The sequence below is a fragment of the Myotis yumanensis genome, unplaced genomic scaffold, assembly GCF_028538775.1.
Source record: "Myotis yumanensis isolate MYYU_CA2020_CCGP unplaced genomic scaffold, mMyoYum1.0.hap1 SCAF_3, whole genome shotgun sequence".
Lineage (NCBI taxonomy): Eukaryota > Metazoa > Chordata > Mammalia > Chiroptera > Vespertilionidae > Myotis > Myotis yumanensis.
Window position 1 is genome coordinate 58,290,927 of NW_027223754.1, and position 27,344 is coordinate 58,318,270.

Genomic DNA, 27,344 nt, shown 5'->3' on the forward strand with positions numbered 1-27,344 from the left:
ATTGAATGTATTAAAGCTTATTGCGTTATCTGATTATCATAATGAACCACTTAAAAGTTACATTTATTGATTTATTTAGCTAATTATAAAGATAGTACATATTGTAGATAATTAAAAAATGCAGAAAATTTTTTATAAAGAGGAAATATGAATTAAAAGTTAGAAAGTACTTCTAAAATCCTAATAACCAAAAATACCCACTAGAAACTTTTTTATATACACACATTAAAAATATATGTTTGCACAAATGAAATCTTACTGTATTTGATGTATTACATAGTTTTCTCCTTATATACCCTTTCTTCCTAATATTGAGGGAGCAGGAAGTATAGTGTGCTGTTCTCAGTGACTGTAAGTCAGGCTTCAAAGTGTAAAGTGTGTTTGCTGCACAACCCGCAGCTGGTGGAGCGAGTGGCAGCCTATCCAGGTGTGCGGCGCAGCTCACTACCTTGGCCCTGCTGCAGGCCCAGCCATGCAGCCAGGACTCGGCCCGGCATCTGGGAGGGTCCAGGTTCGATTCTGATTAAGGACATGTTCCTAGGTTGCAGGCTCCTCCCTGGCCGGAGCCCAGGTCAGGGCTCATGCAGGAGGCAACCAATCGAAGTGTCCCTCTTACATTGATGGTTCTCTATGTCTTTTCCTTCTCTTCTACGCTCTCTAAAAATCAATGGAAAAATATCCTCAGGTGAGGATAAAAAAAAAAGAAAGAAAGAAATGTCATATACTATGAAAGAGACATCTTGAAAATGCCTAAAGAAAGTTGTTATTTTTTCGTGGTGAAGGGACTGGAGTCCATGTTGATGAAAACAGCTTGGTGGCTGCGGCAGCCGGCAGTGGCAGCAGCAGCAGGGTGATGGGGGTGGCGTCCTCTTCTGATCAGCCCGGTCGCCTCCCACAGAGGGAGGCCAGCTGCAGCTAAGCTGTCAGTAGGACATCCCCTGAGGGCTCTCGGACTATGAGAGGGGGCAGGCTGAACTGAGGGACCCCCCCCCTCCTCCAGTGCACGAATTTTGTGCACTGAGTCTGTCTGTGTGTGTGTGTGTGTGTGCATATATATGTGTGTGTGTGTGTGTGTGTGTGTATGTATGCATATATATAATATGTATGAATTAATGCACACATCTCAGTAGAGAGAATACTCTTCCATTGTTATATCTAATGGTATTAATGCTTTGATAAATTTATACTAATTATTCTTACTTTAACTTTTTATGTTACTTCTCCAAATTTAACACCTGAAAATATCATATACCTGGCATTAACTGAGAAGTGGAATTTCATTATCTATTGGTATATCAGTCTGAAGCTACCTGCTTATACCAGTTCATCACATTTCTCTCTAATTCTTTAGTTACTGCCTTATTTATCTTTGGCTAGATCCTGATAAGGAATAATAAGATAAAGTACAAGTAGTAGTGATATTTTAGCTAGACAGTTTTAAATCCTTTTCATGATAAAACTTAAAAGAAGAAGGGCCACTGTCTATAAATAATAATATGACAATTGTGCCATAATAGGATAGGGTAAGGTGAAAAACTCCTACTTTCATCTTTTCACCATGTATGCTTTGTAGACTTTTTTTCCTGGCTATAAGTAGCAATTAACATGATCATGAACAAAAAGAATGCTGATTTGCTTGAGTATAGCCAAATGAACTTTGTAAATTAATAGTTTATTTTTTCTGAGTGAATGCATTCTGTAGTACTTAGTTCACTGTTACAAACAATTTTCATGATATTTTATTATGGCTTCATTCTAAAATTCCTTTTTAAACAGTGCCACTATTTTTTAACCATCCATTTAACTGAATGGTTTTTTAAACCTAAATCTTAAAATTAAACATATTTGGGTCTTCCTTTTTTTAAAAAAAAATGTGTTTCTTTTTGCTTTTTAAATATTGCAGCATTAATAATTTGCTTTGGAAGTAAGCTGTTCCTATTAAACTGTCTGGTTATAAGGTATAATTTTTTTTTTCCCATCTTAAATAGATCATTGAGGTTGGACTTTGTGAAGTTTTTGAACTGATCAAGGAGACACGATTTTCTCATCCATCCCTGTGCCTCAGGAGTCTCCAAGCCCTGCTGAACGTGCTTCAGGGTCAGCAGCCAGAAGGCCTCCAGTCAGAGCCACCAGAGGTCCTAGGTAAGAACTCAGGGGCATTGAAGTCTTTAATGTAAAGAGTTTCTCCTGAAGCACATACAGCAACCTGTAATTCAGTCTTTGTTTAATTATGGTATTGAAACAGCAGGGATATAAATTTTAAGGTATTTTGCTATATTCTACCATAGTTATGGTTCAAGAGTTACAGTTCATGTACAGACAGACATATTTTTATTATTCTGATGATAAATAGCAAAACATAAATCCTTGGTACCCAGAAGTAATCCTCAAGCTTTATAGTCACTATTAACTTAAATTATTCTTATTAAACTTTTGGCCAAAATATCTTATACTGACTTTTTCTAACTTTATATGTTGCTCTGGACAATTAAAAAGATAGGAAAAACAGGACAAATGCTACCAACCCAAACAGTGCGATATGTTTCTAAGCAAAGGGCTTTTAAAAAAAATTCATAATAGATAAAAGTATAGTTTTGTTATAAAGCTTCTAAATTAGTAGCAACTTCTATTAAATAAAAATCTTTGCTTTCTTTTAAAGTGTATTAGAATTCTATAAATACTTGCTTACATGCCATTGACTTAGGAGTTCTTAAGAAATAGAAATAGAGATGGAGACCTAATTTTGAAATTGGTAATTGCTTTTCTCTGAAGCTATCCATGCCTTTGAAGAGTTTGCATTTTTTTAAAATCTCAAGCATCAAGCATGTATCAGTCACATGGGCCCCATCTGTGGAATTTCTGGTTCTCTAGATTTGGAGCGGGACCCAGGAATTTGCATTTGGAATAGTTTTTGGCTGATGCCAATACTCCCAGTCTAGGGATCACACTGCTGATCTGGACTAGAGTTTGATCCTTCTTCTTTACTTGACTATTTGGAATAGTAATTTGGAAATTACTATTTGAGAAGTAATTTCATGAACTTAATTACATGTCAGATTATTCTTTTTCGGTCATATATGATGATTAGTTTTTGTAATTGATGTTTGTTGTTTTATTTTAGTGGGGGAAGGGAGTGCTGGCTATGAAAGCAAGCTGAGGATTTTTAAAAACAATAGCCATCCCCAACCACCCCCGGCTTCCCACCCCATGTTATTAAATGCTACTACCAAATAAAAGCTGTCATGCTTGTTGGTTATTAACATGGTAGCACAAGTATTACTGTTGTAATGCACTACTTGATTTCATGGCATTTTACTGAAGAATTTATTGATTAATTGATTAATTTTACTTAAGAATATTTTACTAGTTATTCTTAGCTATGGTTTGTCAATTAACAAATTGAAATATTAAAAATATCCACTAACACCTGTATATCCTATTTCTTACTTTTAACAACATGATAATCATTCTTCTCCTAGACCTTTTACCATTCTGTTGTCTTTTATCAGTTGTTATATACTTTTTTCTGTATCTAGCCTACACCTAAATACTCCCTTTCATTTATTCTTTTAAAAATAGATCTTGTTCATAATACTGAGTTTTGAAATTATAATGTGTGCTTTAGCTTAATCATCTTCTATCAAAACTTTCAACTGATTAATTTGTTTGCCTTTATTTTCTTGTTAACCTTTGTTCTCTCTTCTATCCTTTTTTTTTTAAATACTTCAATACTTATTTATTCTTCCACATATATTTTAGGATGCATTTAAAAGAAAAAACCATTTTTGGTATTAAATTAAATTCATAACTTAATTTTAGGATTGACATTTGATGATATAATATCTATTGAGGAAATATTTTTACTTGTTACCTTATCTCCTGTATTTTAAAAAATTACATTGCTGGATTTGATTTGCTAGTCTCTTCTATCCTTTAAGTGCTTCTTTCTGATTACTACTTTGACTTATTTTTCTTTTGAAGGATTTATGATCACTTCATATATTTTATTTTGTTTCATTAGATCAAAGATGTAAGTAATTTTTTTTAACTAAATTTATATTGAAATCTGTCGCTTTTTTCTTTTGCTCTAATATAACCACATTAGTTATACTTTTTTTCTACTTTGGTATATTTCATTAAATGTATGTATATGTTTCACTTTTGCTATTGGAATAGCTTGATGATTATTATACACTAAGTTTCTTTTTTTTTTAAATGGATTTTGGTTTACAAATTGTATAGTTAAAAAAATATTCCTTTATATCATACTTCTGTTCAATTTAAGGTTATAATATATGTTCTCAAGTAGTTACTTAAATGTAATAGCACCTCCTATGTTCTGTGCTAAGAGCTATCATTCAAGGGTAATCAATCCAGACATAGTTATTGCTGTTATGGGACTTAGCACCAGACAGTTGGACACATATATGATTTCAAATGTGGAGTAGCATAGAAGAAAGCAGAGGGAATTCTGAGAGTCTATAACAGACTTTCCTCAAGATGTGGCATTTGAGATTTAAAGGGTAAGTAGGAAGCAATTAACTAAGTTTCTAGGCAGAAAGGACAGCATGCGGGAAGGCTCTGAGACAGGAAGGAAAATGACTAAAAAGAGAGACAGCTTTGCCAGAGGTGAGGAAAAAGTCAGGGACTAGATCATGTGGCGTTTGATAGGCCATGTTAAAGGAGTCTGATTAGTGCTCTAGAAGGAATGGAAAATTACTCTCTATTTTCTTATGCTTTAAAACATTATTTTATATCACTTACACTGTTTCCTTTCACTTGAATCTAACATTTGATGACAGAAGCATTCTTTGTCTTGTTTGCCAATGTACTATGCTAACCTTGAATAGTTCCTGATGTATAGGAAGAATTCAGCAAGTATTTACTGAATAATTAAAAGATTAATGGACCGAAGGATAATAATAGAAGGAAGGAAGGACAAAGGATGGAAAGAAGGATGGAGGAAAGGAGGAAAAGGTGGAGGGAAGGCAAAGGGGAAGGTTAGATGGAAAAAGGAAACACAAGTGAAGAAAGGGACGGAGACTAGAAAGAAGGAAGAGGAGCAAAAAGGAATTAACAAAGAAGAAAATGGATACTAAGTGAAAAACCAAATTTTTGGTTTGAAAATTTTCTTTGGCTATAAAGAGGAAAAAGTGAATGGTAGGAGCTAAAATTTATGAACACTTTTTAGTAGTCTGATTAAGAGATGAAGACAGGCCCTAACCAGTTTGGCTCAGTGGATAGAGCGTCAGCCTGCGGACTAAAGGGTCCCAGGTTCGATTCCGGTCAAGGGCATGTACCTTGGTTGCGGGCACATCCCCAGTAGGGAGTGTGCAGGAGGCAGCTGATTAATGTTTCTCTCTCATTGATGTTTCTAACTCTATCCCTCTCCCTTCTTCTCTGTAAAAAATCAATAAAATATATTTTTTAAAAAAGAGATGAAGATAGCATGTGTTGGGAAGATAGTACTGAGATAGAAAAGTGGAGGAATTAATTAGGAAGCAAAATTGGCAGGACTTAATTAGGGATCAGGTATGGATGATGAGGAATAGAGGAAGCCTAGATTTCCATGAGTTAGCAAAACCCCCCAACCCCCCAAAGAAACAAACTAAATGGCTTCGTAATTTTAAGAGAATTGTGATACATTAATTCTCTTTTTCTCGTTCTCCTTCTTCCTTCCCCTTTCCTTCTCCCTCTCTTTATCTTTCTCAGTTTTTCTGTCTTTTTCTGACTGAGTAGTCACTCTTTAAAGATTTTCAAATTCCCCTTCCCTTCTAGAAAAGAGGTATCCAGAAGTCTGTTGATTAAATCTTGGGCAGAGTTGTTCAGGGAATTTTGTGTGGAGACTTCTGATAGCCATAGAACATTCATGTGTTATTTTTCCATTTTTGCCACTACATGGGTTTATGATTTAGGAGAATCTTTTAACCTCCCTGTGCTTCCATTTTCATTACTAATCAAAGGAGGAGGACATCTGTTTTTTTGGATTGGAGGTTTTTCTAGGGTATAAAATGAATTACATATCACCTCTGTAAGTGTGAACTGCTATGTTAGCAATAAAGGTAGTCTATATATATAAACTACCAAAATGACGTTAACGACCAGAACAACTGGTTGCTATGATGCCCACTGCAGCCAGCGAACCGGCTGGATGGGGTGGGACTGGCCAGCCAACCTCCCGTGGCCCCTCCCCCAAGTCTGCCCTGCCCCTGATCGCCCCCCCCCCCCCATAGGGGGTGGGACCAGCTGGATAACCTTCTGCAGCTCCTATCCCTGCCCAGCCACACCCCAGATCAGCCCCCCTACCCAAATCAGGGGCAGGGCTAGCTGGCCAACCACTGTGGCCCCTCCCCCTGGCCAGCCCCGCCCCGTTGGGCTCTCACCACCCTGATTGGCCTGCGGCCCTCCCCCAAGCAAGCTGTGCCCCCAATTGGCCCCCCCCCCCCACTCCGATCAGGGGCAGGACTGGCTGGCCAACCACCCATAGCCCCGCCTCATGGCTGGCCCCACACCCAATCAGCCTCCCCACCCCAATCGGGGGCGGGAGTCACCAGCTAATCGCCCACAGCCCCTCCCCCCAGATGGCCAAGCCCTGATTGGGCCCCGATCTGGGCGGGCTGGCCAGCCAACCTCCCACTGTCTCCTCCTCCAGACAGGCCCAGCCCGATCCACCCCGGTTGGGGTCAGGCCGGCTGGCCCTCACCTGTGCACAAATTCATGCACTGGGCCTCTAGTTTTATAATAAAGTAAATTACAGCACATATTTTATGTATTCTGTTGTTTTGCAAATAAATACATAATTTTCTGGGCACTTAACATTTTAAGAAGCTCGTATTTTTCCCTTAAAGATAAAATCAGTGCAATAAATAGTCTATTACTTAATAGGATGTTTCTGGCATATGTGAATGCCTCAAGGAAAGTTTCTTATAAATTACCTTGGATATATTCCATGTCTTTATTGATAAAAATGAGGAACTGAACTAATGTTTTCTAAGGTCCTCTGTATATAAATCTTCTAACTTCTTTGAAAAAAAGGGTAACTAGAAGGAACTAATGCAAAAATAAGTATTCAAGCTGCCTTAAATATTTTTTTTTGTAATGAGGCAAAGGTAAAAATAAATATATGCATATAATGTTCTGTCTGTTGAGTGAATATAATTGAATTCTATTTTATCTACAGAGTCTCTCTTCCAACTCCTTTTGGAAATCACTGTTCGAAGTACTGGCATGAATGACAGCACAGGACAGTCTCTGACAGCACTTTCCTGTGCTTGCCTCTTTAGTCTGGTGGCTTCTTGGGGAGAAACAGGAAGGACACTTCAGGCCATCTCTGCTATCCTCACCAACAATGGCAGCCATGCTTGCCAAACTATTCAGGTATTTCATGTTTATAGCTGCTTTGAAAATGATAAGATACTGATTTCATCTTGATTTCTATCGGTAGGAGTTCCTGATTTTTCTCAGTCTGTGTAATAGTTTGATCTGTCCAAAGTTGATATATAAGTAATGTATCATATTCAAGCTAAGCTACATGTGTGTTTAACTCTGTAGCATTAAAGGTAATAAATGAAATTTGGCAAAAATGCAGATCTTGAGCTTAGTTTTGTGTCAGCACCACAGCCTTATCTTTCTCTCTGGCATCATGCTCTCCAACCTCTCCCACCTCTCTTGCCCTAAATTTTCAAATATGGAATTTCTTCATAGTTTCCAAACATCTTTTCTCTGTTTAAAGAAAAAGATATGGTATTATTCTACTATATTTTTGATCGGTTGATTATAGTTTTTCATGATTTGTTTCTGAGCTACTTTAACTTGCATAATACATTTTAAGCTTTTAATATTTATGGAATAAAGTTTCTGTCATTGTTAGTGGTGGGAAATATCATCCTAATATGTAAACTTGATTTAATTATTTTGGATGGTTTTGGAAATTGAGTAAGAAGTTACTACTTTTCTCTGGCCCCTTGGATAAGCTCCAGAACACATGGAAAGGCTACCTCCATCCTGTTTTAAGCAGGCCAAAGATAGCAAAAGGAGTATAATGAATCATTTCTGGGACTTACTCAGTGATATTGAACTCTCCTTATCAAACATGAGTTGTGCCCTTACTTTAATTTTCTATTCTTACTCTTTTTCCTCTTTCTGTCCTGCCTGAAATCCTCTTTTCCCTCTTTATGATCCTTCATTTTTGTTGTTGTTAATCCTCACCCGAGGATATTTTTCCATTAATTTTTAGAGAGAGTGGAAGGGACAGGGAAAGACAGAGAGAGAAACATTGATGTGAGAGGGACACATCATCGGTTGCCTCCCATACAGTCACCCTGGCCAGGGCCAGAGATCAAACCTACAAACGAGGTACGTGCCTTTGATCAGAATCCGAACCCTTGACCCTTCGGTTTGCAGGTCAACACTCTATCCACTGAGCCAAACCAACTAGGGTTATCCTGAATTATTTTGAAGTTCCTCTATGCAGTGTTTTTCAAAATATGTTCTGCTGCTGTGCTTTAAAAGTTTGGCAAAAATTTTAATATAAATATATACTGAAATATATAAATACTTCTTAAATTTTAATAAAATAACAAACATTCTGATATCATATACCAAATTTTAAAAGTATAGTGAACATAAACACATGAGCTTATTAGGCACCCATGTGATTTGTGTGTGTGTGTGTGTGTGTGTTTTGTTCTTGTTTTTTTTAACCAGGATATGAGGTGAGATTTAAATGATGAGTTAAAAATGAGACACTCCAGAGGCAGGAGGTGTTAGTGTTGGGGGTATGGAGAGAATATTCTTGGTATCACTGTGCTATGGCATGGAGGTAAGAATAAGAGTGGAATGTTGAAGACTGAAAAACGTTTAGTATAGTTGTAATATAGAAGATCAGGTTGAAGAGGTCCTCAGAAAATAAGAGAAAGAGAAGGGAGGTGGGGAGGAGAGACAGCGAAAAGGGGTGGGTAGAGGGGGGAGGAGAGGAAAGAGAATTGGTGAATGGGAGAGAGGGAGAGAGAGAGATGTGTAACATAAAATAAAATTAGAGGATCCAACTAGGAAATCCAATATCTAGGTATCCAGCAGAGAGGAAGAAATTACCCAAGAAAATTTACAAAGAAAACTTCTTCACCACAAATATAAACATTTCATATTGACAAAAAAAAAAAAAAAATGCACTGAGTGCCTAATACAATGAATGAAAAAGGCTTACACTAGACATACCTTACAAAATCAGAACAGTGGTAATAAAGAGATGATAAAGCTTCCAGAAAGCAAAGACAGGTTGTGTACCAAAAAGATCAAGCAGAATGGCCTTGCACTTCTCAGAAGCAACACTGACATAGAAAATAGCTGAACAGTGCCTTTAAAGAGAGGGAGGTGGGGAAATGCTGTTTACCATCCCTAGCTCAATCATCGGTCATGTTTGGGTAAAGATAACGATGCATTCAAACATGGTAGGTATGGAACAATTTTTACTTTTATGTTTGCTACTGTCCTTAGTCTCTACTAAAGCAGGGGAAAAATGGAAATGATGTTTTACTTTATTGAGAGGAGTATGGGTAACACTTAAAGATAGTTATAGAGATAACTTGTGGGTCAGTTGTTGACTGGACAAAACAAAGAAAAGTTATGTAAGGTGAGAAATGTTTTATAATTTGACTTAGTTCTTGAATATGATTACACATTCATAACAAAGTGACCTCTGTATACTGATTTAACCAGAAATTATTAACCCATTGTACACCATAAGCGTCCATTGACGCAAGTGGCGGACCTTCCCCACAAGCCACGTGTGTCTATTAAAAAAAAATAAATCTTTTCCCTAAGTGGCAGCCTCGACTAACTATAAATCCTTTTTAGTGAGAATTTTCAGCTGAAAATATTCAAGAACACCTGAATTGTGAGTAATATATTTATTTTTATAGTATTCATTGCAAATTGATTTTTTAAATTAAATTCAAAATATCGTGGCATGTGGGGATGGTTTCCATTTTGGATGCGTGTTAGTTAACTGGTTAAGTAGCTCCATTTTGAGGATTAGGAAGGGGAGGGGCATCATCTTTCATAGTAGACATCAATATAAAGTATCTGAAACAAAAAGTAAAAATGAAAACTTTCATATGTTGTATGAATGAAACTCTAGGTTCATTGCAAGTGACAAGTTTTCATTCTTTTTTATGACTAAGTAATATTCCATTGTTTATGTGTACTACATCTTGTCTATCCATTCATCTATTGATGAGCACTGAGGTTGCTTCCATATCTTGGCTATTGTAAATAATGCTGCAGTGAATATTAGGGTGCATATATCATTTCAAATTAGTGTCTTCAGTTCCTTTGGATAAATACCAAGAAGTGTGATTGCTGGATTGTATGCTAGTTCTTTTTTTAAATATTTGAGGAACACCTCTATACTGTTTTCCATAGTGGCTGTACCAATTTACATTCTCACTAACAGTGCACAATGGTTTCCTTTTTGCCAGATCCTTGCCAACACTATTGTTAATTGTTTTTATGATGATAATCATTCCCACAGGTGTGAGGTGATATCTCATTGTGGTTTTAATTTGCATTTCCCTGACGATTAGTGATGTTGAGCATCTTTTCATGTATTTGTTGGTCATTTGTATATCTTCTTCGGAAAAATATCTATTTAGGTCCTCTTCTCATTTTTTATCAGATTTTTTATCTGTTTAATTGTATGGGTTCTTTATATATTTTGGATATCTGATATAGCATTTGCAAATATCTTTTCTCATTTACTAGGTTGCCTTTTTGTTTTGTTGATGGTTTTCTTCACTATGCAAAGCTTTTTAGTTCCATATAGTCCCATTTGTTTATTTTTTTGCTTTTGTTCCCCTTGCCATAGGAGACAAATCCAAAAAAAATATTGCTAAGAATGATGTCAAAGAGTTTGTTGCTTATATTTTTTTAGAATAATTTTTTGGTTTCACGTTGCATATCTTAGTCTTTAATCCATTTTGAATTTATTTTTATATATGGTGTAAGGAAGTGGTCCTGTTTCATGTTTTTATATGTGTCTGTTCAGTTTTGCCAACAACACTTATTGAAGAGACTTACTTTTCCCCATTGTTTCTTGCTTCCTTTGTCATAGATTTATTGACCATGTAAACATGGGTTTATTTCTGGGCTCTCTATTCTGTTCCATTAATCCGTGTGTCTGTTTTTGTGCCAGCATCATACTGTTTTGGTTACTATAGCTTTGTAGTATAGTTTGAAATCAGGACGTGTGATATCTTTAGCTTTGTTTTTCTTTCTCAAGATTGCTTTGTCTAGTCAGGGTCTTTTGTGACTCTATATACATTTTAGGACTATTTGTTCTATTTCTGTGAAAAATGTCATTAGTATTTTGATAGGGATTTCATTGAATCTGTAGATTACTTGGATAGTATTGGCATTTTAACAATATTAATTCTAATCTATGAACAGTATATTTTTCCATTTGTTGTGTCGTCTTTAATTTCTTTTATTAGTGTCTTATAGTTTTCAGATTACAGGTCTTTAACATCATTGATTAAATTTATTCCTAGGTATTTTATTCTATTGATGCAATTGTAACAATTTATTTTCTTATAAATGATTATACATGATTAAAGTGTCTTTATTTTGTCTGTTTTATGTTTGCCACATTTAACAATGTCTTTTTATGGTTTTTTTTCCTTCTCTTTTGTATAGGTGCCAACGATACTAAATTCACTACAGAGAAGTGTGCAGGCAGTGTTGGTGGGAAAAATTCAAATTCAGGACTGGTTTAGCAACGGCATTAAGAAAGCAGCTTTAATGCACAGGTGGCCATTAAAAGAAATATCTGTTGATGAAGATGATCAGTGTCTACTTCAGAATGATGGATTTTTTCTTTATCTGCTATGCAAGGATGGATTATACAAAATAGGCTCTGGATACAGTGGAACAGTTAGGGTAATGTGATTTCTTATGGTTCTTAATCATAACAGAAATTATATCCACACTGATTTGTGTTCTGTTTGTTTCTAGCTTCATTTTCAGAGTACCATCTAATTTTGATATAATAGTATTTCTTTGAAAAATTATAATGGAAACAAATATGTTAAATATCATTCATCTATTTTTTATTGGTTATTAATGATGAAACTATTGGTAGACTAACTTTTGTTATTTTGCAGGGCCATATATATAATTCTACATCTCGCATCAGAAACAGAAAAGAAAAAAAGTCTTGGTTAGGGTATGCTCAGGTAGGAGAATATCGACAAAACTTTTCTTTCTCATTTTTTAAAAACGTGGTTTGTACTTGTTTAATCAATAAATAATATCGCTTCTATTTAAATTGATATGGTATATTTTTAATAATATGTCTATAACAGTGGCATGGTATAGTGTAAAGAACTTGGCTTAGAATTCATTAGATGCCTACTTTTAATTTTTGCCCTGCTTCTTACTAGCTATGTGACTTTGGTCAACTCAGTTAAATTATTTTATTGTCTATGATTTAGCTGTGAAATGGGGATAAAATGTCTTCTGTTGGACTTCTCTTTTAAGTGAGTCTTTAGATAAAAATCAAAGACTGCCTTTATCATTAGCAAATCTGCAATAGGAATATAGCTGTGACCTGAGGCCAAGTTAGAACTTCCTGTAAACTCGTTTATTCTTCATCTAAACAAGTACCTTACAGGGAACAGTGTATAGTCTTTCCAGTAGATAGCTACCTACACAGAGGATCATGCAAAGTATCACAAAAGAGAAAAAAGAGCTGGGCCTATGTTGCTTTCTTAATGCTGCTGTCTTATCACCTGACTAACATGGCCAAATGGGTGTCCACGATCAGATACATCACTCCTCCTCCTCTGGAGAGAAGCAAATAAACGATGCACAGAGGGGTCAGAAGTGTTGATTTCTATACTATCCCTATTTGAGAAGTGAAGCCAAAGTAGAGAATAAAGACGTCCCTTGCCCAGCTCACTGTTTGTTGTTAGTATCAAATAGTAAAAGATATTCAAAAGCATTTTGAAAATTAAAGAAATTACTATTGTTAAATGAAAAATAATCCTACTATACCAACTATTGGGGGGATTTTGAAATTAAAATTTAAAATGTCAGTTTCTCAGTAATTGTCTCTTAAAACTTAACCTGGTTTAAAATGTCTCATCGAATTTTTATTTGCCACTACTATATTTTATCTAAGAAATAATTCCATGGAAAATAATCATTACAAAAATATGTTCAGGGGCATATCACTATCTAAAACTACTACTTTATTTATTTTTAAATACTAACTTAAATATTTCTGTTATTGTTCCTTAAAATATTTGTTAAACTAACAGTGGTCATTTCTATTATTTACTTAGCAAGTGATATAATAATTTTGAACAAAATGTGCTCTCCAGTGCAGAACCTATATATATAAAAGCCTAAGCAACTGTTATGACTGAAAGACTGGAACAGATGGTTGCTATGATGCGCAGTGACCATCAGGGGGCAGACGCTCAATGCAGGAACTGCCCCCTGATGATCAGTGCGCTCCCACAGCTAACCTCCTGTGGTCCCTCCCCCCTGCCAGCCAACCTCCTGCGGTCCCTCCCCCCTGGCCGGCCAACCTCCGGCGGTCCCTCCCCCCTGGCCGGTTAACCTCCCGCAGCTCCTCCCCCTGGCCAGCCAACTTCCCATGGTCCCTTCCCCAGCTGGCCAACCTCCCATGGTTCTCCCCACCCCCATACACGAATTCGTGCACTGGGCCTCTAGGGTCTAATAAATGTATCTGAGAATATAACAGGTTAATTGATACCCAATGATATACAATTTCTCCTTATTAAAGTTTACCCATGTTCTTATATATTTTTAATCTTTACCCTATTTTACACATCAATAGTGATGTATTATTGTATCTCAAAAAACCATAATACACAACTGTATGACTACTTTTACTGCTAAGTTGGTAATGAAAAAAAAAATTAACACATAATATAGCAAAATTTTTTGTTGTTATCAGGGTTATTTATTGTATAGAGATGTGAATAACCACAGCATGACAGCCATAAGAATAAGCCCTGAAACACTGGAACAAGATGGTACTGTCATGTTACCAGGTATGTTAGTGAACACCTCATTTTTTTCTTCATATTTGATTTTAAGAGATGTGCATGTTAAGCCATTTAGACATATAAAGAATGAGTAGCAAGGAAAAGTGCTTGTTTACAAATAGGTTAAAAAAAATCTTGACATGCAAAATATTTTATAGTCTATATAAAGTTAATACATCTAAGGAAAACAAACATCAAGGATATAGTATAAGCTGGTCAATGTTTCTCTCTCATTGATGTTTCTAACTCTCTATCCCTCTCTCTTCCTCTCTGTAAAAAATCAATAAAATATATTTAAAAAAAAAAAAAGGATATAGTATAAAGTGTTTTCTTATTTTATTTTAAATTATTGCCCATGTGCAGCCTGACCCCCCACCAAGGCTATTTCAGTTGCTGAATTAGTGGGGTGATGTTTGTTGTTCTTGATAAAACCACAGCTTTGGCTCTCATAGCTGGAATAAAGAACCTCCTGTTTATTTTTACTTCAACAATGCACTTTGGGTTTTCTTCTATTTTTAAAAGGTTTTCACACAAAGATTTCAGGGCAGGTCAGGAATTTTTAAAAATTCCATTTATGCTTTTAATAATACTCTGATAAGATTCCTTTGGTTTAATTGTGAGGTTTTACTCATATTTATCACTCAAATCACTGAGCTGTCTAAATTCTGAGGGAGTAGATCTTAAATTTTGTGGAATATTGGGCAAATGTATAATATATTCTCAATTGGAAAGTCTTTGAATTTGCTTATACCTTTAGTAGATTCTGAAAGACTTTATATTAAAATATTGAATACTTAATATATTTATCAATAATTTCATGGTAAGCAGCAATATTACCTCTTGTGCACTTCGTCATCTGAAAATGATAGAGAACTACTTCTGAAGATCACATTGGGAAGGATAGTTGCTCCCAGCCTGCTTGTGAATTTTTTAATATATTTTTATAACTTCATCAAACATTTATTTGAGCATTGCTATATATACACATATCCAAATTAGTATAAATGACACTCTGTTAAAGAAAATGCCACATTTTATGTGTGTTTCATAAAAAAAGCTACTTTGGAAAACAGATGACTTATTAAAACAATTTGTAAATAGTCATCTGTTTTTTAGATATCTGTTCAGAATTTTTTTTAATATCACAAGTTTGGACCATGTCTCTGGTTTGAATAACAGTAATAATAGTAATATTACATATTTTAAAGTAATAATGTGTGTCCCCATATAAAAGGGATTATACAGGGTCAGGGAAAGTAGATTTATAATTGTAAATACACAAAACACAGTTTGTTCTTGTATTATTATTTATTAATTGTATTTTCCATACAAACAACTGTAAACCTACTTTTGTCCCACCTTGTATTTAATGTATAGTATTATCTAAACAAAAAGAATAAAATTCATTGTAACTCCACTTCCCATATATAAATATTATAACATATTGGTGAATGCCCTTCCTATCTTTTTCCTATGTATGTGTACATACTTGTAAAAAAGTGATTTTATGCTACATACTGCTTTTTAACCTATCCTGTTCACTAATCATTATGAATAAATTTCCAGGCTATTAGTCTTCCACAATATAATTTTAATGTTACAAAATATATTCCATTCATTAACATATTGAGATGGAAGTTTCTTCCAATTTTTTGCAATATAAATTACACCATAATGAGTGTCCCTATTGCTCTGTCTTTGTGCAAGTTATTTTAGGATAATATACTGAAAGAAATTCTTAACCTTCATCCAACAGATGGATACTAATATAAACAATTTACTTCTGAAAAACCCTCATTTAATAGAGATTGACTGAGAAGACCATTTTTAAATGGTCTATCTTCAGCCATTGTATTTATTACACCATGATAAAAAATAACTTACTACTGTCTTCAGCTTACATTATTTAACATATGAAATGCGACTTTTTACCAATATAAGTGTGGCTTTCTGTGTTTCATAAATATGTATCATATTCACGGTGAAGAATGAAACAAACTTTGGGAGGATAGTCCCATGTTGTGTGCCTTACGAACTGGCAGATGTTGCTCGATATTTCCTGAAGATGCTGTCTTATAACATTACATGATGGATAAAGAAAGGATAAAGAGAAAACCTTTTTGAAATCACACAGCAGGAAGACTTGCCCTCAAGCCTGAAGAAGCCTTTTTCCATCTTTCCATTTCTTTGACCTGGACTGCAATTTCTTCAACAGCACTTTTTTTTTCTTCTCTCTTTCTAGCTACAGGCAGCTCTACCCTATAGCTTTATAATCAAGTACAAGCAGAAGTGAATTGTCTGGATATAGACAGAATTGAATACCATGTTTAAAATTGATATAAATCTGGTAATTCTTTGAACTTCATGATCCAACTTGTCTTATAGTCTAGTTCATAAATTAGTTGTTTTAAACCTAGCATTGATGAACTTAAAACGTAATTTTTCCCCTATTAATTGTTATTTTAGCCTTTATGTGTTGGCATATTTTTTGTATTGTATCCTTATGTCATTTACTCTCCATGTCTGGTGACAGGTTGCCTCAGATCATGAGGGTTTTTGCTACTCTTCTTGCGCCGCTTCAGTCCTCACCCCTGCAATTATCTGAATTATAATGAGTTTTTCTTCTTTGCTTTTTAGTTTAAAATCTTACTGCTTAGAGCTTGAGAAGCATCTTTCTTGCGCCTCTTTGTATTCTGTACAGTGGACTAGGAACTCTTTCTTTCGATTTCTCCTCTCTTTGATTACCAAGTCTCTTGGGCTACCAGTGGGCCTTGTCTCCCAGTTTCTATTTCCAGTTTGTGATCACTGAATTCTCTATTTGGTAAGGGTCTGCCTGTGTTTTGCATATTTATAATAAAGAAGTATGCTAGTATGAAGCTCCTGGGCAAAGATACAGAGTAATCCATCTTATTTGGGTGGGTTCCATTACTGCATTCCAAAAACAGAATTTTATGTTTTGTTGATTCAGGTGCAAATAGAAATTAAATATTATTTTCTTGGTATTGTAAATTAATGGAGTGATTCATCCTAGTTCTCTGCAGTTATTTTGGGAAGCGTGTGTGCTTTTTTACTTGCTTGCTGAACATTTATTTTTCCAAAAGGATACAGTTTATGCTTAGATGTTGATTTTGCTTGTAGATTCATGTTATTTAGTAGCAGTCACTAACACATGCCCCAGTGGTCCTTCTGTAATACTGGTATCCCTTGTTATAATCGTGCTTGTGCATTATTTTGATCAAAGTATATAGTATACTGTTCCACATACGGACATATTGACAAAATATGGTATTCCAGCCAAAATTTATGAGCACTTTCAGACAAAAAGAACTACATAAGCATAGATTTGTCTGTTCTATGAAGGATGAACATTTAAAAATTGTATAACATGCTAACTGTTAAAAATGCTGGGAATAAGCATGAAACGTCTAAGTAGAAACTGTAAACCCAGTTCTGTTTTATAAAGCAAGGGATATCTGTAGTTGGGCACCATAGACTCAAGTACAGAAGTTTTAGGTCCGTCTGTATTTTTCTGTGACACTAATACCTGTTATGTATGTCCGAGGAAGAGTGTTGCTTACATTCGCATGTGATTGTATTGAAATGATTATAACCAATGACTGTAGTTTGTTTATTGTGGTGCATGTTTATGATCAGACTTTAATACTAATTCATTTTGAAAGTAGGTGGGCTCTGAGTTTCTTGATTATGGAAGATTTATAAATGTAAGCACAAAATGTAATAAGTATTATTAGTTGAATTATTTAGTTCCTGCTAATTTGTAATTCTTTATTAAAAAGCACAGTCTCCCTTTGAGTTTTAAGTTTATCCTTATTGCGTGGAAAAGTCTCATTCTGACTTCATCAGAGGAGTAAAGTCATTTTGTGAGGTGTTGGTTTATATTGTAAAAGAATTACTTTTTCTTCCTTCTGCACAGATTGCCACACTGAAGGTCAAAATATTTTATTCACTGATGGAGAATATATTAATCAGATAGCTGCTTCAAGAGATGTAAGTACTCTGAATCATGAGTAGCTGATGTAAATGGAATTCCTTTCTTATATATTACTTGATTTGTGTTAAATGGAATATAGAGCCTTAAAAGATCAATTTATGCAACATAATACTGTGGATGTTTTATTTGTTTTAGGATGGCTTTGTTGTCAGAATATTTGCCACCAGCACTGAACCTGTTCTACAACAAGAATTACAACTTAAACTGGCCAGAAAATGCTTACACGCCTGTGGTATCTCGCTATTTGATCTGGAAAAGGACTTGCATATTATAAGTACGATGGTCAAATAAGCCTTTATTCCATATTTTAATTTTTAAGTTCTTTATTCTTTTGAAGACTAGCACTGTTTTCAGCAGTGTAGCTTATATTTTAGCAGCTATTTTGCTGTTATTTTAAAGAACACTTATGAATTAATATGTATAAGTATCCAGGAAATATGGCCTTTAAACAGTATGATATATGAATGCCATTTTAAGGAAGTGACTAATAATTTTCCATTTTCATTTTCAATAGATCAAAAGAAAATAAGTTTTCATTTGATAAGACTTAGATGGACAACACTTGTGGACATCATTAGTTTATATGCTCCATCTATATTCAATTATTTAAAATTTGAACACTTCTTTTGTAAAATTTTACTACAGTGATATACATAGTTATCTTTTTGAAACATTTAATTTTGGTTTGAAAATATTTTCAGGATAGCCATAGAATGATCCTATAAATTGTGGAAATGGTAATTGACCTAACAAATTGATTAATAATCTTTCATTTTGATACAGATATAGAGACAACCTCAGTGTATTTCTCAGACTTAGTGTAATTATTCTTGCAGTGTTGTAGTAGTGATTAGTACTACTAGTTTCTGTGGGGTTTCACTTTTGGGTTAAACCTGCTGCAGGGTTAATAGTGCCCCTTTTTAACATACAGTGATTTACTTTGCATACTAATTGAATTTTGTAGTATTTTTTCATAGAAAAATATTGAATTGAAATGATAGTTTTAAAATTTAACAATGCTATGAGCTAATTAATTAGTAGTTTGTATAATTGGACAAAATCATAAAATGTGCCATATATAATTATTTACTATTAGTTTTATAATTTGAAAATGCACACATATGTGCTCAAATTCATAAAAATTTTCTGTAGTAAAAAGCATGGAATGGAGAATTTGAAGTACCTTAATTTAGATATTTGCATGGCATTATTCATGCTCAAAGGTCTGGACAACCCTCATCAAGCTTTATATTTATTTATTTAGAAACTAGACAGTATAATTGTGAGGATCAAATAGAATAAGGTTAAATGCATTCTATAATGTCTGCGCACTAAAAATGTGTTATTCGTTCAATAATTCAAGGCATATTGCTGGCATTGCTTTAAAAAACTTTTTTATATTTAAAAAATTAATCTGGCACTAGTTTGGAGCAAATTAAGAAGTTTATGGTAACCATATCTTTTCTTGGAGTAATGTACCTATTGTTAATAATTTTCAAAAATTCAGGCATATGACATTTTGTCGTACTTGTTTTTGTTTATATTAATTGAATTGACTTTTTAATTACTCAAAATAGTCCAATTTGTGCGTGAAAATATTTCTATTAAAATAATAGAATTTATTAGTCTTGTTGTATTATCAGGTACAGGATTTGATGAGGAGTCAGCAATTCTTGGTGCAGGACGAGAGTTTGCACTAATGAAAACGGCAAATGGAAAGGTAAATTACTATTTTAGGATTAAAAATTAACATTCTCTGCTTTAAGAGATAGTCAGTACAATCAGTTGATTAGTTTATATAGTTCACATGTGTAAACAATCTTTTTAAATTTTGATTTAAATTATTTCATGTTATATGGTAAAATTTTGTGCTGAAGTATGAAAGAAAATTGACATTTAAGAATATAAAACTTTATGAAATCTTATATTTTTATAAATATTTACTTTTTAATTATGGGACTCTGTGTAATATTTTGAGTTGGGGATAAATTCACATTTTGTGTTTATTTTGATGAATAGGATATCCATTGCAAATTTCTATAAATGAGCAGAAATATACAGACTACAAGTTGGAGGAAGTAGGAGCATGTGTAATTCAGTTATAGATTGTAGAGGTCAATCTATGGACTTGAAAACTTTTTTCTTATCTAGTGCCTCTGAGGATAAAGTAAGGTAATTAAAATAATTCTAAAATTTCTATGCAAACACAGTGTTTTTGTATATAGGGCTTTTTATACTGGAGAAAATGACTTGAGAATTTTCTGAACTTGTTAAGTGTTTTAAGTTTTGTGTATATTTATTAAACATATTTTTTCATATTTATCCAGGATACTTATAAAGTATCTTATAAAATTGAAAGATGATCTGTCAGTCTGTGCCATGCTTCCATGCCTGTGGGCCTATTTTGTTTGTGGATTTATTTTGTTCATTAGATTATACCTGTAAGTGAAATCATGTGATACTTGTCTTTCTCTGACTGGCTTATTTTACTTAGCATAATACTCTCCATGTCCCTCCATGGTGTCTGAAAGGGTAAGAGATCCTTCTTTTGTACAGCTGCATAGTATTCCATTCTGTAAATGTATCACAGCTTTTTTAATCTTCTCATCTACTTTGGACAGTTTGGCTGTTTTCAAATCTTAGCTATTGTAAATAGCATTGTTGTGAATATAGGGGTGCCTATATTCTTTCTGGTTGGTGTTTTGGGATTCTTAGGATATATTCCTGTAAGTGGGATCATTGGATCACATATTTAATTTTTTTAGGAAATTCCATATTCTTTTCCATAGTGGCTTACCAGTTTGCATTCCCACCATCAGTGTACTAGGTTCCCTTTTCTCTATATCCTTGTCAACACTTGTTGTTTCTTGATTTATTGGTGGTAGCCAATTTGGCAGGTGGGAGGTGATACCTCATTGTCATTTTAATTTGTATCTCTCTGATGATTAGTGCCTTTGAGCACTTTTTTATATGCTGTCCATATGTCCTCTTTGGATTCCTTTTGTTGAGTTTGAGTTGTAAAGTAAACCAAGGAACAAAATAGGCCCAGAGGCATGGAAGTATGGCTGGGACTGATGGATCTCAGAGGGAAGTGTGTGTGTGTGTGTGTGTGTGTATATGTGTGCGCGCGCGTGGAGCCAGCTCAGACAAGGGTTCGAAAGCCTGAGTGAGGGCGGCGAATGGATGAAGAAATGACAAAGAGAATAAGCTGGGTCTAGGTGGATCTTCCTGTGCCTGACTGAGGCCACAGAGAGAGATCCAGAGGCAAGCTGAGCCTTTATTTTATAGCCAGAGGTAAACAAGGTAGTGGTCACCATAGTTACAATGTTCTTGTGAGTTTCATTTGTTTTGGCAGGGCTTGCTGCATCTCCCACAGCCTATTAGCTTCCCAGATAAGGACTAGGGAGCATCATAAGGTCAAGCCTAATTATGCTAAGAGGACTGTGCCTCTAAGCTGGGACTTGTTTGTGGCTTTGCCAACAGGTCAGATCGAGGCTTAACCCTATAGCTGCGCCCTACATATATGTGTGGGGGGGGGTGGGGGTGTGTGTGAGGGGAAACACAGAGAATAACCAAATAATTTATTTGCATATATGCATATTCCATGGACATAGGCAATAGCTTGGTTAAGGCCTGAGGAGGGGCAATGGGGGGAAATGGGGGACATCAACAATAAAGATAAATATTTTTTCTTAAAAAAAGCTAAATTAAATTAAGGCATCAATTTAATTTTTGTAGATTTTATTTTTATAATACTCTCAACAATAAAGATAAATGATTTTTTTAAAGAAATACTAAAAAATAAAATTGAGAGACAAAAGATAAGTATTCTGAATAGATAGGAAAAACCTATTATGAACTCTGTCTTTTTGGAAAAATATGCCTGTTTCTGTCCTCAGCTCACGTAAGTCAAATAGTATTAAAAAAGAGTTTGGGTTCTTGTTATTTTTGTTCTTCAATAAAACATGGAAGGTTGTTTTTTTCTGTCAGGTAAAACCTGGTGCACTACTCCAAAAGTCATTATAAGTCCTGTTTTCTATTCTTTCTTCTTCTTCTTCTTCTTCTTTTTTTTTTTTTACATATCAGATATATTACACTGGAAAATACCAGAGTCTTGGAATCAAACAAGGTGGTCCTTCAGCAGGAAAATGGGTTGAACTACCAATTACAAAATCTCCAAAGATTGTGCATTTTTCCGTTGGACATGATGGCTCTCATGCCCTTTTAGTTGCAGAGGATGGAAGCATATTTTTTACAGGATCTGCTAGTAAAGGAGAAGATGGAGAGTCAAGTAAGTAAACTAATCAACTGGATAGTCAGTAAAAATAGTGTAGAATTTATTAACATAAGGCATATCAATTTTAACCGCAGTTACCTCACCAAGTTAATAGAGGATTTTAAATTGGGGCTTATTCAGTTAATGGTGGTGGTATACTGTTTATTAAAGAACTGTGATTGCAGATTGTATTCTGCAGTTCATATGCATGAATTTTTATATGCTTTATGTTTAATTGGCTATTTCTCTGTTTTTGTCAGTTGTTACTATTTTTACAAACTTACTTATTTCAATGTATTATTTTAAGTAACCCCAAATTTTGAGAGCAATATATATTTCAGAATAAAGTAAACCTTATGTAACCTTCTGTATTAGTGTCAGTTATTGATGGATCACTGCTCTTGGTGTTATTTCTCTAAGATGAAAGCAAACCCTTAGCAATGAAGTCTTCCTCAAAGTGTCCTGTTTCTCTTTTTATAACTTTGCATTTACTTTATACAGTCTAGCACACTGGGGTAGCATCTTATGAGGAGTAGGTTTGAAGTCAACATCTAATGTAAAAATCATGTGTAAATAAAAAGACCTTGAAAGAAATCCCTTAAAATAGTCAGAAGCTTTAGCACAGCCACTTTTTCCTTCTAGCATTCAGAGTACCAAATAACACAGTTGCTGTGTATCTATGTGGATAGTGCTATATGAAAAGATATAATGGCATTTTTAAGTCCCAGAACTGTACCCCGCACAGCAGAATGTTTTATTCTGAAAGGCATGCAAAATTCGGGTTGAATAAAGAAACAGGAAGATGGATATTTCCCATATTTTACTGATTTTAGGGATTTAGGTTTAGAAAGCAGAGGTTGCTTGAATCCTCTACCTTGAATTTATTTACTTTCCCTCCTTCTGTATATTTCCCTTTCTTACACATTGACTATGTGTAGCTACTTAATATGCTTTGAATGAATGAGGAACTGATTTTACTTTCAAGGTTCTAACATAAGAATATATGTAAGATAGAGTTTGAGAGAAAAGGGAATTTTTAAACATATGGTAATGAAATGGTTTTGATAATGTAAATAGCTAATCTTGAGATTGGGCTTCCCAGAAGTTTGGTAGAAGATTGTGTTTCCCATTGGGAATTTCATTGTGCTACAAAGAAGATATGACACTGATAGCCTAAATTTAATTAACTAGATGAGGCTTGTAAGGTTGACACATTTTAATTAACATGTTGGGAAACCTAGGCCTTTGTGAAAATAAAGTGTGTCATAAGTGCAAATAACATGTCTTTTTCCCTTGTGGTTTATATACAAATTATTTTTACTTGTACATTGATGCCTTAATTTAACTTTTTTAAAGCTAAGAGCAGACGGCAATCAAAACCCTATAAACCTAAAAAGATAATTAAGATGGAAGGAAAAATTGTGGTGTATACTGCCTGCAATAATGGAAGTAGTTCTGTTATTTCTAAAGATGGAGAGTTATACATGTTTGGAAAAGATGCCATTTACTCTGATAGTTCAAGTAAGTTAAATTTAAACACTATTTCACTTTTATGCAAAGAAAGTTCAAGACTAGACATTATGTATTGCATAGATATGTCTAGAAAATTAATATTTATAGACTGCTTTCTCTACATTTTTCACATTTACTTACAAATACAACATTTTGTGATTCCTTCCTGAATTATTTTTGGGAACACACTCTCGTTTTATCAGAATGAATTATGGCACTTGGCTAGTGCAGCTGTATTTCAGCTGTTACTTTATCTGGAAAGCTTTCCCTAAGCTCAGTTAGATGCTCATGTGACATGTTTCTGGTAGTGCTGTGGGGAAATTATTTTTATAACACAACTGATTTATATATGATAAATTACTTATCTCCTCTCCTCCCCCTGTTAGGTAGTTAGGGAGAGATTCTCTTCCCCCTATTTACTACTAGAGGCCCGGTGCACTGGTGGGGTCCCTCGGCTTGGCCTGCAGGGATTGGGCCGAAACTGGCTCTCCAACATCTCCCGAGGGGTCCCAGATTGCAAGAGGGTGTAAGCCAGGCCGAGGGACCCCACCGGTGCATCATCGGGGCAGGGAGGGACCACGGGAGGGCTCCAGGGAGTGTACAGCCCATCTCACCCAGTCCCGATCAGCCAGACCCTAGCAGCAAGCTAACCTACTGGTTGGAGCATCTGCCCCCTGGTGGTCAGTGTGCATCATAGCAACTGGCTGAATGGTCAAACGAATGATCAAGACATTTAGCATATTAGGCTTTTATTACATAGTACTAGAAGCCCATTGCATGAAGATTCGCGGAATAGGCCTTCCTTCCCCTGGCTGCTGGCACCGGTTTTCCTCTGGCACCCGGGACCCAGGCCTTTGGTCCAGCCGCAGCAGAGATGCCAAACCTCGAGGCTAGGCTTTTCCCCTCTGGCTGCAGCGAGGCTTGGCTTCTCCGCTGCAGCTACAGCGGAGAAGCCAAGCCTCTTCAGTCTTCAGTCTTCAGTCTTCACTTCGGCTGGACCCTTCTGTCTTTGCTCCACGCCCGCATATGCAAATTAACCGCCATCTTTGTTGAATTAATTTGCATAGTCGCTCTGATTGGCTGCTGGGCATAGCGGAGTGACACCAATTTTCATGTTTCTCTTTTATTAGCGTAGATTATATCCCCAGTGCCCAGCACAGCATCTGATGCATAATAGGGGCTGAAGAATTACTTGTTAAGTGATTGAGTGACATGTAAGACAAAAGCTTAAGAAGTGAATATGAAGGATAGAACTAACTAGATAGTTTTTTATTTATGAATTTTGATTTTAAAAACATCGTATTTGTTTGCTAGGTTTTCTTTCTGGCACTTAGAATTGAGTATAATGATTGGGCAACCCACTTAGTAGGTGTTTATATGAGGTAAACATGTAAAGCCTAGGGAAATGACGTATAGCAAACATTCATAGCAATTATTAAGTTGAAATGTGCTCAGGTGATATGTGAGTTGCTTAATGTGGTAATAATTAGATTTGTAGTTGGCCTTTATGTCAAATGAATCAAAATTTTGGGATGGGCTCATGTATAGTTTAAAAATAATACTCAGTGTAACTATTGCTTGCTAAAATCCTTTTGGCTAGGGATTCATTATAACATTACAAAATTAATTTAGTACCAGTCTTATGACCACTTATTTCTCATGTTGGTGGGTTATTTTATCCCAGAAATGAAAAGTTCTGCATTGAGCCCTGGTGTTGTTTGGCTAAGTGGTTAGAGCATCGGCCCTTGGACCCAAGGGTCACAGTTCAATTCCCTGTCAAGGGTGTGTTTGATCCCCGGCTTCAGTTGAGGAGTGTGTGGGAGGCAACCAGTGTCTCTCGCACATTGATGTTTCTCTCTCCCCCATCTCCTTCCCTTCCATTCTCTAAGATCAATTGAAAAAATACCTTTGGGTGAGGATTTAAAAAAAAAAAAAGTTCAGCATTGAGGTGGTAGGCTCAGAAAGGCTTTTTTGTTGTTTCTTATTAAATTCATATCTTTCCTATAGGTTTGGTAACAGATTTGAAGGGCCATTTTGTAATTCAGGTAGCTATGGGCAAAGCACACACTTGTGTTTTAATGAAGAATGGAGAAGTTTGGACCTTTGGTGTAAATAATAAAGGACAGTGTGGACGAGACACTGGTGCCATGAACCAAGGTGGGAAAGGTAGGTGTTACTGTATTAATGTTAACTTGTGTGTAGCCTTTCATTAGCTTTTCAGAACAACATGGTAAAGAATCTTACTATTTTCAAAACAAGTGACGCCTTGATTTCACACTCACAAATTAGGAAAACCACTGAATTTCTTGTTTATTTGACAGTATATCACTGGAATAATCAAATATACTTTACACCTTTAATTTCTGAGCAAGTGTTTTTTACTTGTATGTTTTCTTAATTTTATATAAATATAAGAGCACTTCTTTGATTTAGCATCTTTGGTGACTAAATTTTTCTAAAAAAGCATTTTCAAACCATTTTTGGCAGCAGTCTGTCTGGCAAGTATTATCTTCCCGTTTAACAGTATACACTGCCTGTAATTCAGTCAGTTCTTAACAATTAAGAATGATCCTTAAGAATATTTGACCCTTTATCAAGTCATAAATTGTGGATACCCCCCATCCACCGTATCCTTTGCTTAAACACTAAAGGTATTGAAGGTAAGCGAGGCATTGATCCATGCTTGTTGTGATTTTGTTTTTATAATAGTTTGTGTCTACTTCATTCTTGCTCTCAAGTTTTACTGTAGCTGCTATCAGTGCCTTCTTATACCCTTCCCTCCAATGTCTGGTTTTCTTTTTTTAATTTTGTGTGGACTTGAGAATAGGAAATATATACATATTATTAGAACTAAGTATTAAGCTGTGTTTAAAGTACAAATACTTTAAACTATGGCCTACATAGTTTCAGGATTAATATTTGTATAAATTAACAAAATCAAGTTTAGCTCTTTGGGGGTCTTCTTGATGGCAGACCCATCTGGATATTAAAGCCTACTGGTTTTTCCCCCCTTAGCTTCTTTATATATGTGTGTTTTTACAATTCTTTAGTTTTTTTAAATTCTTTTGTTTTTAAAAAAGTAAGTCTGTTAGAGGAATATTAATTTTTTAAAAAGAAGGAAGAACAAAAGAAAAAAAAATGGATAACTCCAAAATAGAAATATTGCTAAACTAGTGAACCACAGTTTTGGATAAGACCTACTAGGCAAAGAGGAGAGAACCCTTTTAGTTTCCTCTATTTAAATATGTATTCAAATTATGTTTTATAAGACTTGTGAGCTGAACAAAATTGTTTCTTTATTATTCTGAAACTTTTGTGAAATTTGGCATACATTTACAACTATATTGTAGATTCTTAGCGTAAATTTTGTAATAATCAAAATTAAATTGTTAAAATATTTTTTATTTACTAGAAGTCACACCTATTCTGTAAGTATTGAATTAGAAAGCATGCGAAGATAGTAGTGTAAGAC

The 27,344-nt window shown here is 34.9% G+C and overlaps 1 protein-coding gene across 8 annotated transcripts in view; it reads left to right on the plus strand.

The window, feature by feature from the left end:
* Positions 1-27,344, plus strand: part of MYCBP2 (MYC binding protein 2) — a 272,896-nt gene that overhangs the window by 41,328 nt on the left and 204,224 nt on the right. For all 8 annotated transcript variants that reach the window (XM_070408908.1, XM_070408907.1, XM_070408910.1 and 5 more), the window contains exons 4-14: positions 1,989-2,142; positions 7,181-7,377; positions 11,692-11,934; positions 12,159-12,230; positions 13,982-14,078; positions 18,007-18,080; positions 18,220-18,358; positions 19,728-19,804; positions 22,171-22,375; positions 23,717-23,881; positions 25,880-26,038. In XM_070408908.1, the coding sequence (XP_070265009.1) occupies positions 1,989-2,142; positions 7,181-7,377; positions 11,692-11,934; positions 12,159-12,230; positions 13,982-14,078; positions 18,007-18,080; positions 18,220-18,358; positions 19,728-19,804; positions 22,171-22,375; positions 23,717-23,881; positions 25,880-26,038 (1,582 nt within the window). The remainder of the gene's footprint in view (positions 1-1,988; positions 2,143-7,180; positions 7,378-11,691; positions 11,935-12,158; positions 12,231-13,981; positions 14,079-18,006; positions 18,081-18,219; positions 18,359-19,727; positions 19,805-22,170; positions 22,376-23,716; positions 23,882-25,879; positions 26,039-27,344) is intronic.